Source organism: Tiliqua scincoides, chromosome 10 (assembly GCF_035046505.1).
Source record: "Tiliqua scincoides isolate rTilSci1 chromosome 10, rTilSci1.hap2, whole genome shotgun sequence".
Classification (NCBI taxonomy): domain Eukaryota; kingdom Metazoa; phylum Chordata; class Lepidosauria; order Squamata; family Scincidae; genus Tiliqua; species Tiliqua scincoides.
The window spans coordinates 6,680,025-6,694,004 of NC_089830.1; the positions used below are offsets into that span (position 1 = coordinate 6,680,025).

The 13,980-nt window shown below is 46.4% G+C and overlaps 1 protein-coding gene across 6 annotated transcripts in view; it reads left to right on the plus strand.

Moving 5' to 3' along the window:
- Positions 1-13,980, plus strand: part of MACF1 (microtubule actin crosslinking factor 1) — a 270,575-nt gene that overhangs the window by 147,930 nt on the left and 108,665 nt on the right. For all 6 annotated transcript variants that reach the window (XM_066638188.1, XM_066638183.1, XM_066638186.1 and 3 more), the window contains 3 exons: positions 2,628-2,827; positions 5,011-5,506; positions 7,258-8,729. In XM_066638188.1, coding sequence (XP_066494285.1) covers positions 2,628-2,827; positions 5,011-5,506; positions 7,258-8,729 — 2,168 coding nt within the window. The remainder of the gene's footprint in view (positions 1-2,627; positions 2,828-5,010; positions 5,507-7,257; positions 8,730-13,980) is intronic.

Genomic DNA, 13,980 nt, shown 5'->3' on the forward strand with positions numbered 1-13,980 from the left:
AGCTGCAGTGCCTGAGTTTTGCAGTGGCTACCCAGTGCCAAAACTGTGGCCGTCTATCCATTGTTCTTTATGCGGAACTTTGTGTGTCACCCTCAAGTCCGATCCTTCAGACAATTGCTGAATAATAATTCATATTTGTGAAAGAATAATGAATCCATTCGGTGTACAAAAAGGCTTCAGCTGAACCAGCTTTCAAACCTGCTTCTCTGTTTGGACTCTGTTTAAAAAGTGGCACTCCCTGTTTGCACAGGAGCTGGGCCAGTAATTGGAACTACATGGAAACTTTCCAAGAACAGTCTTTGAAAGCTGCATAAAGGAGGCTTCTGCCTTTCAGCTGAGATCATGGGCCAGTCTTTGTTCTGCAAGAAAAAGGGATGGCCAGTAACTCTGGGGCAAAACACCTGGTTTGCATGCAGAATGTCCCCAGTTCAGTCTTCAATGTCTCCAGATAAAAGGGGTCTGGATAGCAGGAATAGGAAATGATTTTTTTTTTTGCCTGAGACCTTTGAGAGCTGCTGCAAGTTAGAGTAGATCATGCCAAGCTAGATGAACCAAAGATCTGACTGAGGAAGGAGATGGTGTTATGTGTTTAACAGAGGTGTTTTAAGCATCTGTCTTGGAGCATGGGACCATAGCTTAGTTAGCAGAGCATCTACTTTACAAGTGGCATGTTCTTAGTTCAGGCCCCATAATTGCCAAAGACCATAAAAAAACAAACTGTCAGCCAGACCAGAGAATGCTGACCTAGTTGGACCAATGTCTGACTTGGTATAAGGCATCTGGACCATAGGCAGGAGTTGCAAATCACACAATAAATGCTGTGGTTTCCCAGGCAGATTTCCAGCTTGAACAGAAAACCTTCCTGATCGGGGAAGGGGGAGCCAGTGGCCAGCCTGGGCAGGTGGAATTGCTCCAGAGCCCTGAAGCTTTTTAAAAATAAATAAATAAATCCAAGGCACGTTCTTTCCTGTAGCCCTCTTCAGGTGGGACAGCTCTACCTGGATTCAAGGATTCCCAATTCTAGTCCCAGCAGCTCCTGGCAAAGAGAAGGTGCAACTCTTCCCATTTTGTGGATAAACTAGTACTGGTTTTGTTCCAATAAAAATATCAAGGCTTCTCCGTCTTCCCCCTCAAAAAAACCAATCTGGGAATTGTAGTTTTAATAAGGGTGCTGAGAATTCTGTTGGATAACCCCAGCAAAGTGCTCTCTCGAAGGAGAAAGAATGACTATTTGAAACAAGTTTGAAGTCCATGGTGTAGATGTGCTCTCTGAAGCTACTTGAGATGATAAGGTGGGCGCACCAATTGTCTGTATTATCTCAGCCAGGCAAGTTGTAGCCTGCTGAGTCTGGAGAAGGAGTTTTGGCAGGATCAGATTTCTGAGCTATCACAGGTGCATCTAGGCTAGAAGTTGCAGCATGTACAGCAGCCATATTTGAAATATTGTGTACAGTTCTTTTCATCACAGTATATGGTAGAACTGGGAAAGCTCCAAAATAATGAGGAGTCTCAAGTACTTTCCTTACAATAAAAGGCTACAGCACTTAGAGTTTATTCATTAGGAAAGGAGACAATTAAAGGGGAGGGCATGACCAAGGCTTATAATATTGTGCTTGATGCAGTCAGAGTGAATAGAGAATAGAGAAAAAACTCCCTTTTTAGAGACTAGAACGAGTGAAACTGATGAGAGATTTAGGACAGTCAAAAAGAAGTCATTCTTTATGCAGTGCAACATTAATGTATAGAATTCACTCCTGTAAGATAAGATGATGGTCAATAGTTCAGGTGGCTTTAAAAGAAAATTAGTCAGATTTGTGGAGAGGGACAAGTCTGTCAGTGACAACAAGTCATGATGGTTTTATGCTCCTTCCAGGTTCAGAGGCCTTCTGGATCTGAATACCAGTTGCAGGGGAACAATGCCAGGGAGGGGATTTGTGCCTTCACCTCCTGTTTCACGGCTTCCCAGAGGCATCAGGTTGACCACTGTGTGGAAAACAGGATGCTGGACTAGATGATCCTTTGGGCTGAGCCAGCAGGGCTGCTTGTGTTCCTTAAACAATGGATGGGAAATACAGTGGGAACTTGTTCTAGGACCCTTTACAGATACTAAAATCCACAGATAATAGAATGCGCAGTGGGCCCTGTGCTGGAAAATTAGAAGTGCCTTTCAGAAGCATCTAGGAGGCCTTCTGAGGCCCAGGGAGGTCACACACAGCACTTCTGGTCACACCTGGGAGGTTCTCTAAGGCCTCCAGCTGTGGGCTTAGCATCCACGGATATTCAAATCTATAGATGCCAAGACCATGGATAAGGAAGGCCACTGTACCAGGAGTGGCAGGTTGTGGGCAACCCAAGTGGAGCATGTTGGAAGAGTTACTTTAAATTCGAAAACTAGGATCTGTTCAAATACTGAGAGAGGAGGCAGGGGTGAAGCAGGGGGGAGCCAGGGCAGAGAGCCTCAGTGTAAACATGTGCTCAGACAAGTTCTGCAGATGTTCTTGGGAGTCCCTGAAACAAGAGATGAAGGTTTGTCTGTAGCCAGTGAGGGCTGTGGAAGCAATTTGGGGATACAGGGACACACCCACATCTGTCCATAACATTGGTGATGGTGCTGTTCTGGCTTTCAGATTCCAGGTGGGCACAGGCTAACCAGGTGACTGCGGAGCGCCAACTGAAGCTGGAGAAGTCAGCCAATGAGTTGGCAAGCTTCCAAGTGGCCGAAAGCCAATTGCGCCCCTGGCTGATGGAGAAGGAACTGATGATGAGCGTCCTGGGACCCCTCTCTATCGACCCCAACATGCTGAATGCACAAAAGCAGCAGGTTCAGGTAAGAAGCAGAGGAAGGCAGTTGTGTTTGCATCCCTTTATAGGTTTGAACTGGACATCCTCTAGGAAATGCATTTGAACTGCAAGATGTAGCAGTAGAAGTAGTGTACTTCTACTGCGGAGCAAATCCTTCTTTGTTTGCCTGGCAGTGGCTGCACTGTAGGTTCATCAAACTTCCCCTCTGTATATCAGGAAATATTTCTTTACCCAGCACGTTAATTTGTGGAACTCCTTGCCACAGGATGGAGTGATGGCATCTGGCCTATATGTCTTTAAAAGGGAATTGGACAGATTTATGGAGGAAAAGCGCATCGCAGGTTACAATGCAACCTCCTGATTTTGGAAGCAGTCTATCTCAGAATGCCATATGCAAGGGAGTGGCAACAGGATGAGGTCTCTTGTTGTCTTGTGTGCTCCCTGAGGCATCTGTTGGGCCATTGTGAGATACAGGAAGCTGGACCTTTGGCCTGATCCAGCCGGGCTCTTCTTCTGTTCTTAGTTCCAGTTGCATGAATTGACCTCAGCCAGTGTTTACAATTTGACCCTGAAATCAGATCCAGTTTCGAGATTGAGCTTGCTGGTTATGTGGGCACCTAGAGTTCTCAAACCAGGGGCTCTCCCAGTAGAATACAGGCTCCTTTCTCCCCGGGCCACTATGATGGTATCTAGTAGAGGAAACTCTTGTTCCATGAGGCCACCCAAGGTGGTTGCCTCTGGCTACCTTGGTCTATCCGCCTCCCTTCACTATCCTCCACACTCTGCTCCGTCCATCTCTTCCTTTTTGAGTCCAGAAGAGGAGCAGCAGTGGGTGGCATTCTGCTGGGTAATGGGAGGGCAGCATTTGGTGCAGTGATTAAGGCACAGGGAGGTTTTTGGCTGGCACTGGTGGGGGAAGGCTCATTCAGAAATGCTTGATTTATCTAACAGTTGATGCCTGTTTTGTCTCTGTCTTTCTTTTATGAATCATATCACTAAGAAGCCTGTAGCCAGTCAAATGTGTAGAGGAGGGGGGGGGAGCACCATTCTGGCTAGCATTCATTCTGCAATTTGTTTATAGGATCTTGAGCAGCAGCAGGACAAATAAGGGAGAGGAGCAGAATACTTTGTGAATGTTGTCATCGTTCCCAGCAATTTTTTTTTTTAAAGGCTAAAGTCATGATATAAGCCCAGCTCTTGTGGTTCCTTTGCAGGCCCTCCGAAAACTATGGAGATGGTCTATAGCGGTGTTGTCAACTAACTGAAATTCTTGCCGCTGACACACTCATTTAGCGTTTAATTGATCTGTCAGTTAAAGTTGCATACATTTGCATGTCATCAAAATGTGCCTTCCTGAATGAAGATGACAATTCATAGCTTTAGCCCTCATTATTTACTGGTTTCCCAAAAAATTCTGGAGATGGAAGCTGGAACACCTCAGGAGTTCCTCGGTGAGGTGATCAGGGTCAGTCCCTTTGTCAGGTCAACTGTGGTGGTTGCCTGAGGGAGCCTGTGCCTTCATCGTACCCACTCTTCTCTGCCTTTTCGCCTCCTGGATTTGAAAAGGAAGATGGGATTGGAGTGGAAGAGGAAGAATGGAGGAGAGTGAAGAACAAAAGCAACTGATCCTTTAGCCCAGTGGTTCTGAAACTTAGCAAAGTCCTGGCGCCCCCACAGCCTCTTCTTCCTGGCTCAGATCTTGTGAGATCCAAGATAGTGGCACCCAAATCTCACAAGGGCCAAGATGGCAGCACCTGGGACAGCCAGTAGAAGAGGTGACCAGGGACATCCCATGACACCCCTGTGAGTGCACCGCAGCACATAAGGCACTGCAGCACACAGTTTGGGAACCACTACTCTAGCCCTCTGCTCTCCTCCCTTTTCTGCCTTGTTACCTTTTCAAATCCAGGGAGCAGGTGGAGAAGGAGCAAGCCGCACTCTGTGAGTTAAACGGTATCAGCATTTGGCATGACATGTCAGGCACCAGGAGATGCCTGGCTCTGTTCTGAAGACATCTTGATTGTTTTTGTCACATGCATGTTTTTCAGTTTGTGTACTTAAATGTTGGCTTCTGATGCATCCTGGTGCTTTGGATATGTTCACCCAATCAACTGGGTTTCTTTAGCCAGTATTTTTTAGCTCCTCATTTTGATAGTAAACTATAGTTTGTTTGTTTTTTAAATTGTTCTGTGTATATTTCCATTGTAGTTTATGCTGAAGGAATTTGAGACTCGCAAGCAGCAATACGACCAATTGAACAAGGCAGCCCAAGGAATCCTGGCCAGCCCTGGTGAAACATCTCCATCCACCGACCACATGCAGGGGGAGCTCCAAGCTGTGAACCAGAAATGGACCGAGCTTACGGAACACCTCAATTCCCGTTCCAGCCAAATTGACCAGGCCATCGTCAAGAGCACCCAGTACCAAGAGCTTCTTCACGGGCTGTCTGAGAAAGTGAAGCTGGCCGGGCAGCGCCTTAGTAGCCAGCCTGCCGTCAGCACCCAGCCGGAGGCCGTGAAGCAGCAGCTGGAGGAGACGAGCGAAATTCGGTCCGACCTGGAGCAGTTGGAAGGGGAGATCACCGAGGCTCAGGCGCTGTGTGAGGAGCTCTCCGTTCTCATTGGAGAACAGTATCTCAAAGACGAGCTGAAGAAGCGCTTGGAGACGGTGGCCCTCCCTCTCAAAGGCTTGGAAGATTTGGCAGGTATGAAGGGAGGGAAGGAAGCTTCCAGAGGTCACCAAGGCCACAATTCAGTTCTCAGAATTCAGAGGTAGCAGAGATGGTGTTTAGTCAAGAAACAGAACTTAATGATCAACTGCTGGGGAGATTTGGGAAGGGGCTGTAGCTGTGGTAGTGCACCCCTTTAACACATAGCAGGTCTTGAGTTTGATCCTTGGCAGCCTTTCCTGTTAGGTTTGAGAAGACTTCTACCCAGTGGTGTACAAAGCAGGTGGCCGGGGGGGAGGCGCAGACCCCAGATGCCAGGCCATGGGGGGGTTGATGAGCCCCCCTGCAGCACTTTGGGTACTTCCTGGGCTCTCTGTGGGGGGGGCACATAGCGCTTGTTGCTTAAACCAGCAAGCACTGTGTAGTTGAGCCCACCCGCCCTCTCTCACCTCCTTTTAGCCCTGAAATGGAACCATTCTAGAAGTGGGGGGTGTCAGGCACAGGTGTGGGGGTGATGCAATGTCACAGGGGATGACGTTTCCACATCCCCACATCGCCCTGCCCCGGGTGCCAGAGGTTCCGAGTTGCTACTGCTTCTGTCTGAAATACTGAAGAGCCATTGGCAGTCAGTGTAAGTAGCGCTGAGTTAGGATAGGCCAATGATCTGCAACACAAGGCAGCTTTCTGTGTTTGTTGTGTGGGCAATAAAAACTTTCAATGGATCTTTTACTTCCTACAGTACATCTTGTGAGCCAAAAGTCTTGTTCTTGGGACCATTTTGCACATTACCCCACAGCAAATTCTGGTGTGCCCCCAAACACGTACCCCACAGGGAACCACAGCCGATCCCATTTTCTGTACAAGTGTTCTTCTGTTCCGTCAGTTTTGGTCATGCTGACACTTCCCATCTATGCTTGGAAAGCATAAATGTACCAAGCAGCCATGGCAGTTGAAGATTTTTAATGATTTTTAATATGGTTTTACTTATTGTTACACATTGTACATTTATTGTGGAACTTTGTAAGTTGCCTTGGGCCTCTGCTTCAGCATGGAAAAGACGGGATGTAAATTTTTCAAGTAACACAGATGCGTGACCCACATTCTGTGGCCTTTCCCCATAAACTGGCCTTAGCACAGCAGTTGCACGCAAAAGCAGAGTCTCAAAGAGTCAGCTTTGCAGACCTGTTTTAATGTGATGGTAGTGAAGAAAATGGGCTTGTGTAGAGCGGGTTTTTTTTTTTTAAAAAACCTCTGGAGAAACTCATGAACTGGACATGAGAATGCTCCATATATGCCAAGATGGTGGCTCACCTCCACCATCTCTCAGCTCACATTTGAAGAATTACTCCTGCCAAGAGGTGGGTTCAGGTGCTGGCACATGATACCCATGTGCTGAAAGCTCCTTTCCTTCCCAGTTCCTGAAAAATGCAGCAGAAATTAAGTGGCACATTTTTCCCCCGGTTTTTCCATTGTGTAACCTTAAGATCTGGAACCTTCTTGTTGATTTTTTTTTTTTTAAAAAAGGAAACCTGTTTTGGGCATGTGCCAGAATCATTCCACCTTACAAAAATTGTCTGCCGTGATTTGTATGGCATGATTCATGGAAAGTTGCAACCATGTAAGTTTCCTACTTGGCCTTGTCTATGAAGGTGTGGCAGACTTCACAGTGGGCTAAATAATATTTCACTGAAATATGAATGTGCATTAAAAAAAATAAAACAGAGGGGGAGAATCCTACCTAGTTTATTAGACATATTTTTAATGGCAGTGCCACCTCCTATTTTCAGGTGACCGGATGAATCGGCTGCAGACGGCACTTGCAAGTTCCCAACAGTTCCAACAGATGTTTGATGAGCTTCAGACTTGGCTCGATGACAAATTGAGGCAGCAGGCACAGAGTGGGCCGATCTCGGCCAAGCTGGAGAGGCTGCAGTCTCAAATCCAGGAGCAGGAGGAGTTCCAGAAGAGCCTCAACCAACACAGTGGCTCCTATGAAATGATTGTGGTGGAGGGCGAGTCTTTGATTCATTCTGTCCATCCCGGGGAGGAGAAAGCCAGTTTGCAAAGCCAGCTGATCACCTTGAAAGCAAACTGGGAGGAGCTTAGCAAACAGATCACGGACCGGCACTCCAGACTCAAGGACTGCTTGCAGAAGGCTCAGAAGTATCAGCGTCATGTAGAAGACCTTTTCCCCTGGGTAGAAGACTGCCGGTCAAAGATGTTAGAGTTGGAAGTCACTCTGGATCCGGTGCAGCTGGAAGCCACTCTCTTGAGGTCAAAAGCCATGCTGAGCGATGTGGAGAAGCGACGGTCCCTTCTGGAAATGCTGAACAGTACCGCCGACATCCTCATCAACGCATCGCAAATGGATGAAGATGATATTCGGGATGAGAAAGCTGGGATCAATCGGAAGATGGACTCCATTACAGAGGAGCTCCAAGCGAAAACTGGGTCCCTTGAAGAAATGTCACAAAGGCTGAAAGAGTTCCAAGAAAATTTTAGGAACATTGAGAAGAAACTAGAAGGGGCAAAGCACCAACTGGAGATCTATGAGGCTCTAGGCCCCCAGGCCTGCAGCAGCAAGAACTTGGAGAAGCTGAGGGCCCAACAGGAGGTGATTCAGGCATTGGAGCCCCAAGTGGATTACTTGAGAAACTTCACTCGAGGTCTGGTGGAAGATGCTCCAGATGGGTCAGACTCATCCCATCTGCTAAGCCAAGCTGAGGTTGCTCAGCAAGACTTCAAAGCAGTCAAGGAAAAAGTCAACGAATGTTGCATGCTTATGGAAAGCAAGCTTGAGGGGATTGGACAGTTTAACAATCATGTCCGGGAGATGTTCTCTCAGCTGACCGACCTGGATGATGAGTTGGATAGTATGGGTCCTGTTGGGAGGGATATGGACAGCCTCCAGTCCCAAGCTGAAGATGTCCATGAGTTTCTAGGCAAGCTTCAAAGGTTGAGGTTGGACATCCAAGCCTCTGAAGAGAAATGCAGGCAAATGTTGGAGGACGAAGGGAGCCCTGATCTCATAGGACTGAAACGAGAACTGGAGACCTTAAATAAGCAATGCGGCAAGCTTACAGAAAGAGGCAGGAGCCGCCTGGAGCAGATTGACGTGACCCTGGCTCGTGTGAAGGACTTCTACAACAAGCTGAAGGAGCTGAACTACATGACGGCCACGGCAGAAGAAAGTGAAGCGTTGCAGTGGGTGGTCGGGACGGAGGTGGAAGTGATCAACCAGCAGCTGGCAGATTTCAAGGTAGGAACCTTGCGACACTATAGATGATTGCTGAATATTGATGATGATGATGAATGTTTATATACTGCTTTTCATCAAAAAAGTAGTTCATAAAGTGGTTTATATAGCAAAATAAATCAGTGAATTTACTGTTCTCAAATGGCTCACAATCTTAAAAAAAATGCAGAAGAGGTAATAGCCACTGGAAAAGGCACTCTGATGGGATGAAGAGAGACAGTTTCTCTCCCTCTGCTATATATAAGGGACACTACTTTAAAAGGTGTCTCTTTGCCCAATTAGCAGGAATTGAATCCACTCGTAATCCGGCCATTGATTTATTGCAGTGTTATTTGGGGCGGGGTGTGTGTGTTAATTGCCTGTTTTCTTTTTAGAACTCTATCACTTTTGTGTATAAATGTTGCAGAAGTAAGTCATTGATTGAAAGATCATTCAAGGCCAGCCCATCCTGGAGGTGGTGGATTTGTGTTGGCACTCACTTCCACTGATTCTGGAATTGGAAAGGAAGAGTGGAATGGCAGAGGCAGTGTGGAGGAGAGGAGATGGGTATATCAGAGGTTCTAGCCCACCCCCCCTCTCCTTTCTGCACTTCCTGTTTTGCTCCGTTCTCCTTTTTTTCACACCCAGAAAGTTGAAAGAGGAGATGAAGCATTTGGCATGCTGCCTCGGTCATTGGAAGGTCTTGAACCATCTGTGTGTTTGTACAAGCAAAGTGTGCCTTGGGTATTGGAAATTTGGGGAAACCTGCTTTAGAGAGTCCCTTGCCTTGTAATAGCTCTTTCTTGACTGTCTTTTTGGGTTTACCATTGGTGGCAATTGGCTCAAACAATGTTTACACATGGAATGGAAGCCAGGGACTGTTAAGAACCTCTTTGGTTCTAATGGAATGTCCAGTACCCCCATCAGGCTGACTCAGCTCAGTGTAAGGCTCTGGTCTCTTAGCCTAAATGGCTTTGAGGAGAACCCAAAAGCAAAGCAGACTTTGCATCAAAACAGGATGTGGCCCTTTAGTTGCCCTGACTGGTGTGAAAAAGGTGGAAAGGATGAAACCACGATACAAGCTTTCTTTGAAGGAGAGGTTCTTTGTGCCCATACCAGCTTAGCTGTTGACATACATAATGCAGCAGCATGGATAAGTGCTCTTTACGTAGTGGCAGCATAATAGCTCACCTGCCCTGCCACGGTCTGCATTGACCAACAGCAACTGTAGGTGGTCTCAGTGCAAAGTCTTTCAAAGTCCCTGAACTTGGGGGTCTTCTGCTTGCTTGGACTTTGCTTCTGTTCAGCAGCTGGTTTCCTGATGGGAAGACTATTTCCCGAGAGGGCAAAAGATTGCAGTCATATGGAGACAGGCTAGTTCTTTCAGTTTTAGCATAGCTTCTGGAGGCTTCTGCAGGCCATTCTGAGGCCATAGGAGGCCAGTAGAGTGGGTCACTGGCTCAGCAGGACCCAAAAGAGTGGTAGTGCCACTCTTGGCACTACCAGGAGTGTTGCGACCCATGACAGAGGACGAGGTGGGTCACGGCACCATTAAGATTGGGAGCTGCAAAACTAGTAACTAAATTTGCTGAAATATGTGGCAGAAAACTAGAATTCTGCACTTGTGCGGCAATTCTACAAATGTATGGAAATTCTGAAATCATCTTCAATAAAACTATATGGGAATGCAATTTAATAATTTGCCTGTTCTCCTTCCTGGTGTATATATACTGTATATATACCAGGGTATTTGCAAACTGGGCGATTGTGTCCCAGTCACTGGTGTCTGTTTTTTTTTTCTTTTCTTTCAAATGTCCCGGTCATTTGCATCCTACTGTAACTGGACAACAGACAAACTACAATTGGGCAACAAACCCCATGTTATATATCCTAAGTCAAGTTGTATATCCTAAGCCAACAAACCCCAGGTTATATATCCTGTTTCCAAGTTCACCACTAACCCAACCCTACCTTTGGATTTAAAAAATGAAAAAGTACATCTTTTTTATTTTGTTTGTAATAAACTAAAAATAAGAAAAAACAAATCGCAACAAACAAACATCATACATTAATCCTCATTAATAAAAAGTGCATCTAATATATTGGGACACAAATGTCCAGAACACAAAAAGAATGGATGTAAATGTCCAATACTGGTAACGCATTTGACCGGGACACACTTGCCTAGGACACAGTGGTCCCGTCACTCTTCTCTCGCCACATCCACTTAGTGAAAGAGGGTTAGTGGTGAACATGTATTTCTGTTTTTAATGCCAGTTTGAAAATCCAAGTGACAGCATTCATAGGGCCTTTTCCATTGGGGGGGGGGGAACTCTGGTGTGGGAAAGATAAGAGGGAATTAGAGGACAGGTCCTCTCCTGGATTGAGACCTGGTTGAAGACCAGGAAACAGAGAGTGGGTGTCAATGGGCAATTTTCACAATGGGGAGAGGTGAAAAGTGGTGTGCCCCAAGGATCTGTCCTGGGACCGGTGCTTTTCAATATCTTCATAAATGACCTGGAGACAGGGGTGAGCAGTGAGGTGGCAAAGTTTGCAGATGACACCAAACTTTTCCGAGTGGTGAAGACCAGATGTGATTGTGAGGAACTCCAGAAGGATCTCTCCAAACTGGCAGAATGGGCAGCAAAATGGCAGATGCATTTCAATGTAAGTAAGTGTAATTGATGCACATTGGGGCAAAAAATCAAAACTTCACATATAGGCTAATGGGTTCTGAGCTGTCTGTGACAGATCAAAAGAGAGATCTTGGGGTGGTGGTGGACAAGTCAATGAAAATGTTGACCCAATGTGCGGCGGCAGTAAATAAGGCCAATTTTATGCTTGGGATCATTAGGAAAGGTATTGAGAACAAAGCGGCTAATATTATAATGCCGTTGTACAAATCGATGGTAAGGCCACACTTGGAGTATTGTTTCCAGTTCTGGTCGCCACATCTCAAAAAGGATATAGTGGAAATGGAAAAGGTGCAAAAGAGAGTGATTAAGATGATTACTGGGCTGGGGCACCTTCCTTATGAGGAAAGGCTACGGCGTTTGGGCCTCTTCAGCCTAGAAAAGAGATGCCTGAGGGGGGACGTGATTGAGACATACAAAATTATGCATGGGAAGGATAAAGTGGATAGAGAGATGCTCTTTGCACTCTCACATAACACCAGAACCAGGGGACATCCACTAAAATTGAGTGTTGGGCGGGTTAGAACAGACAAAAGAAAATATTTCTTTACTCAGCGTGTGGTTGGTCTGTGGAACTCCTTGCTGCAGGATGTGGTGATGGCATCTGGCCTGGATGCCTTTAAAAGGGGATTGAACAAGTTTCTGGAGGAAAAATCCATTATGGGTTACAAGCCATGATGTGTATGTACAACCTCCTGATTTTAGAAATGGGCTATGTCAGAATGCCAAAGCAAGGGAGGGCACCAAGATGCAGGTCTCTTGTTCTGGTGTGCTCCCTGGGGCATTTGGTGAGGCCGCTGTGAGATACAGGAAGCTGGACTAGATGGGCCTATGGCCTGATCCAGTGGGGCTGTTCTTATGTTCTTCGAGGGGAAGGGCTCTTTGAACTAGGCAGGAAATGAGGAAGGCACTACTTTACTGAGCTGGCTAGTGTGGAATTCAAACCTGGAATTGTAAATGTTCTCCTTTCCACAATGGTAGAGAGAAAGAGCAGTGAGAAAAGTCAAGTAAGAAGCTTCTGCTTCCAGGGCTTACCGGCCCTGGAAATGTGAAAATATTGCCAAACTGAGCTTGGCAGGAGGGTGATGAGGCCAGGGGGATCCGTGTTATGCTGAGCTCATGGGAAGTTAAAACAATAGGAGGAAAGCATCTGTCAACCCTATTCCCCAGAGGACCCATGACTGGGAACTTCAGAGGGGCCTCTTCTTGAGCCATGAGCCATGGTGCTGTCTTGGTTCATTCCCACTGTTGAAGTGCCTCATGTTCTGCTGCTCCCCATGTAATGTGTGCATGATGGGATGGATCGTGGCTTACCCCTTGCCAAAGATTATGTTGTATCTTTTCTCTTGCATTATTTTAGGTCCCCCTACTTCTCCCTTTGTTTGAAAAAGAGGGGGTATACTGTATTGAGATTTTGCACAGGCAAAGAATGCTGTGACCTCTTGCATAGGTCTTTTGATGGAAACTTTTTGCTATTGCTTCTGTTAACTCAGTTACCTTGCCTCTATCCTTGTGGAGTCTGGAAAAAAGAACTGCAAAGTGTGAAGGGAAGTGTTAAGGAAGAAAGAAAAAAATAAGCCATGCTTGCTACCTCCCCTCCAGGCTATCTGGAGCAGCAACAGGTGTTTAGTGGGTGGTGTGAGCAAGGCCCAGCCTCCAGAGCATCACTCCCCAATCACTGACGGCTTAGTTGTTCCAGTCCTGGAGAGAATCTCTTTATATTTTTTTTATGGGGGGGGGGGGTCACTCCAACAGTAACTAACCTGAACTGAACTCCCACATGGAGTCTGTAGCAAAACCGCTGCTCTTGCACCAACACTTTGTCCAGGTTCCTCTGCTTAGGTTTCTAAACTAGCTTCCTAGCATCCTTTGCATTGATTTCAAACTTCTGGCCCTCATTATTTACTAAAAATGCTGTCTGCCTAGCTGCCTTGATAAGCATTTGCTCCCTCCCTGCCTCCCTCGAAGCCCATCTTCTGACACAAGGTTATCTGCTATAGGCTCTCTTGTTATCTGCCCTTAGCACTTGGCTGTGCACAGTTTGGCATGCAGGGAGCTGTTGCAAGCCTTAACAGGACTTAAGAGGAAATATCAGAGCCAGAGACACAGGTAGGTCCATCCAGAGGCAGTTCGAAGCCAGGGGCTGAACAGAGAAATCAGTCCACAGAGGGTGGTGCTGGAAGGAGGATGCAGGCAGGAAGACAGGTGGTCAGGGAGGTGGAGGATGCAGGCAGAGACATCTGGTGAAAGACTGGGTTGCTACACAGTCACAGCTGTCACTTGGGCAATGAGCTAGACCTGTCCTAAACATATTTATAGTCAAGTAGCTGGCCTTAGGAGCTGCAAAGCCCAATTAAAAACATTTTTTGCAAGGCCCCAGGTTCATTGGCCGAGGAAGTTAAAGATATAAATAAAATTTATTATAGACTTTCTATCTCTATGTTAGAATGGAAAGCAATCAAAATGTGTGCTTAAAAAGTGCATGTAAGTTCATGGGCCAAATGGATCTAAGCACATTTTAATATTAAATTGCATACACGTAAGCCTGCAAGTTAACAAGCAAAATATGTAGATTGCCTTTG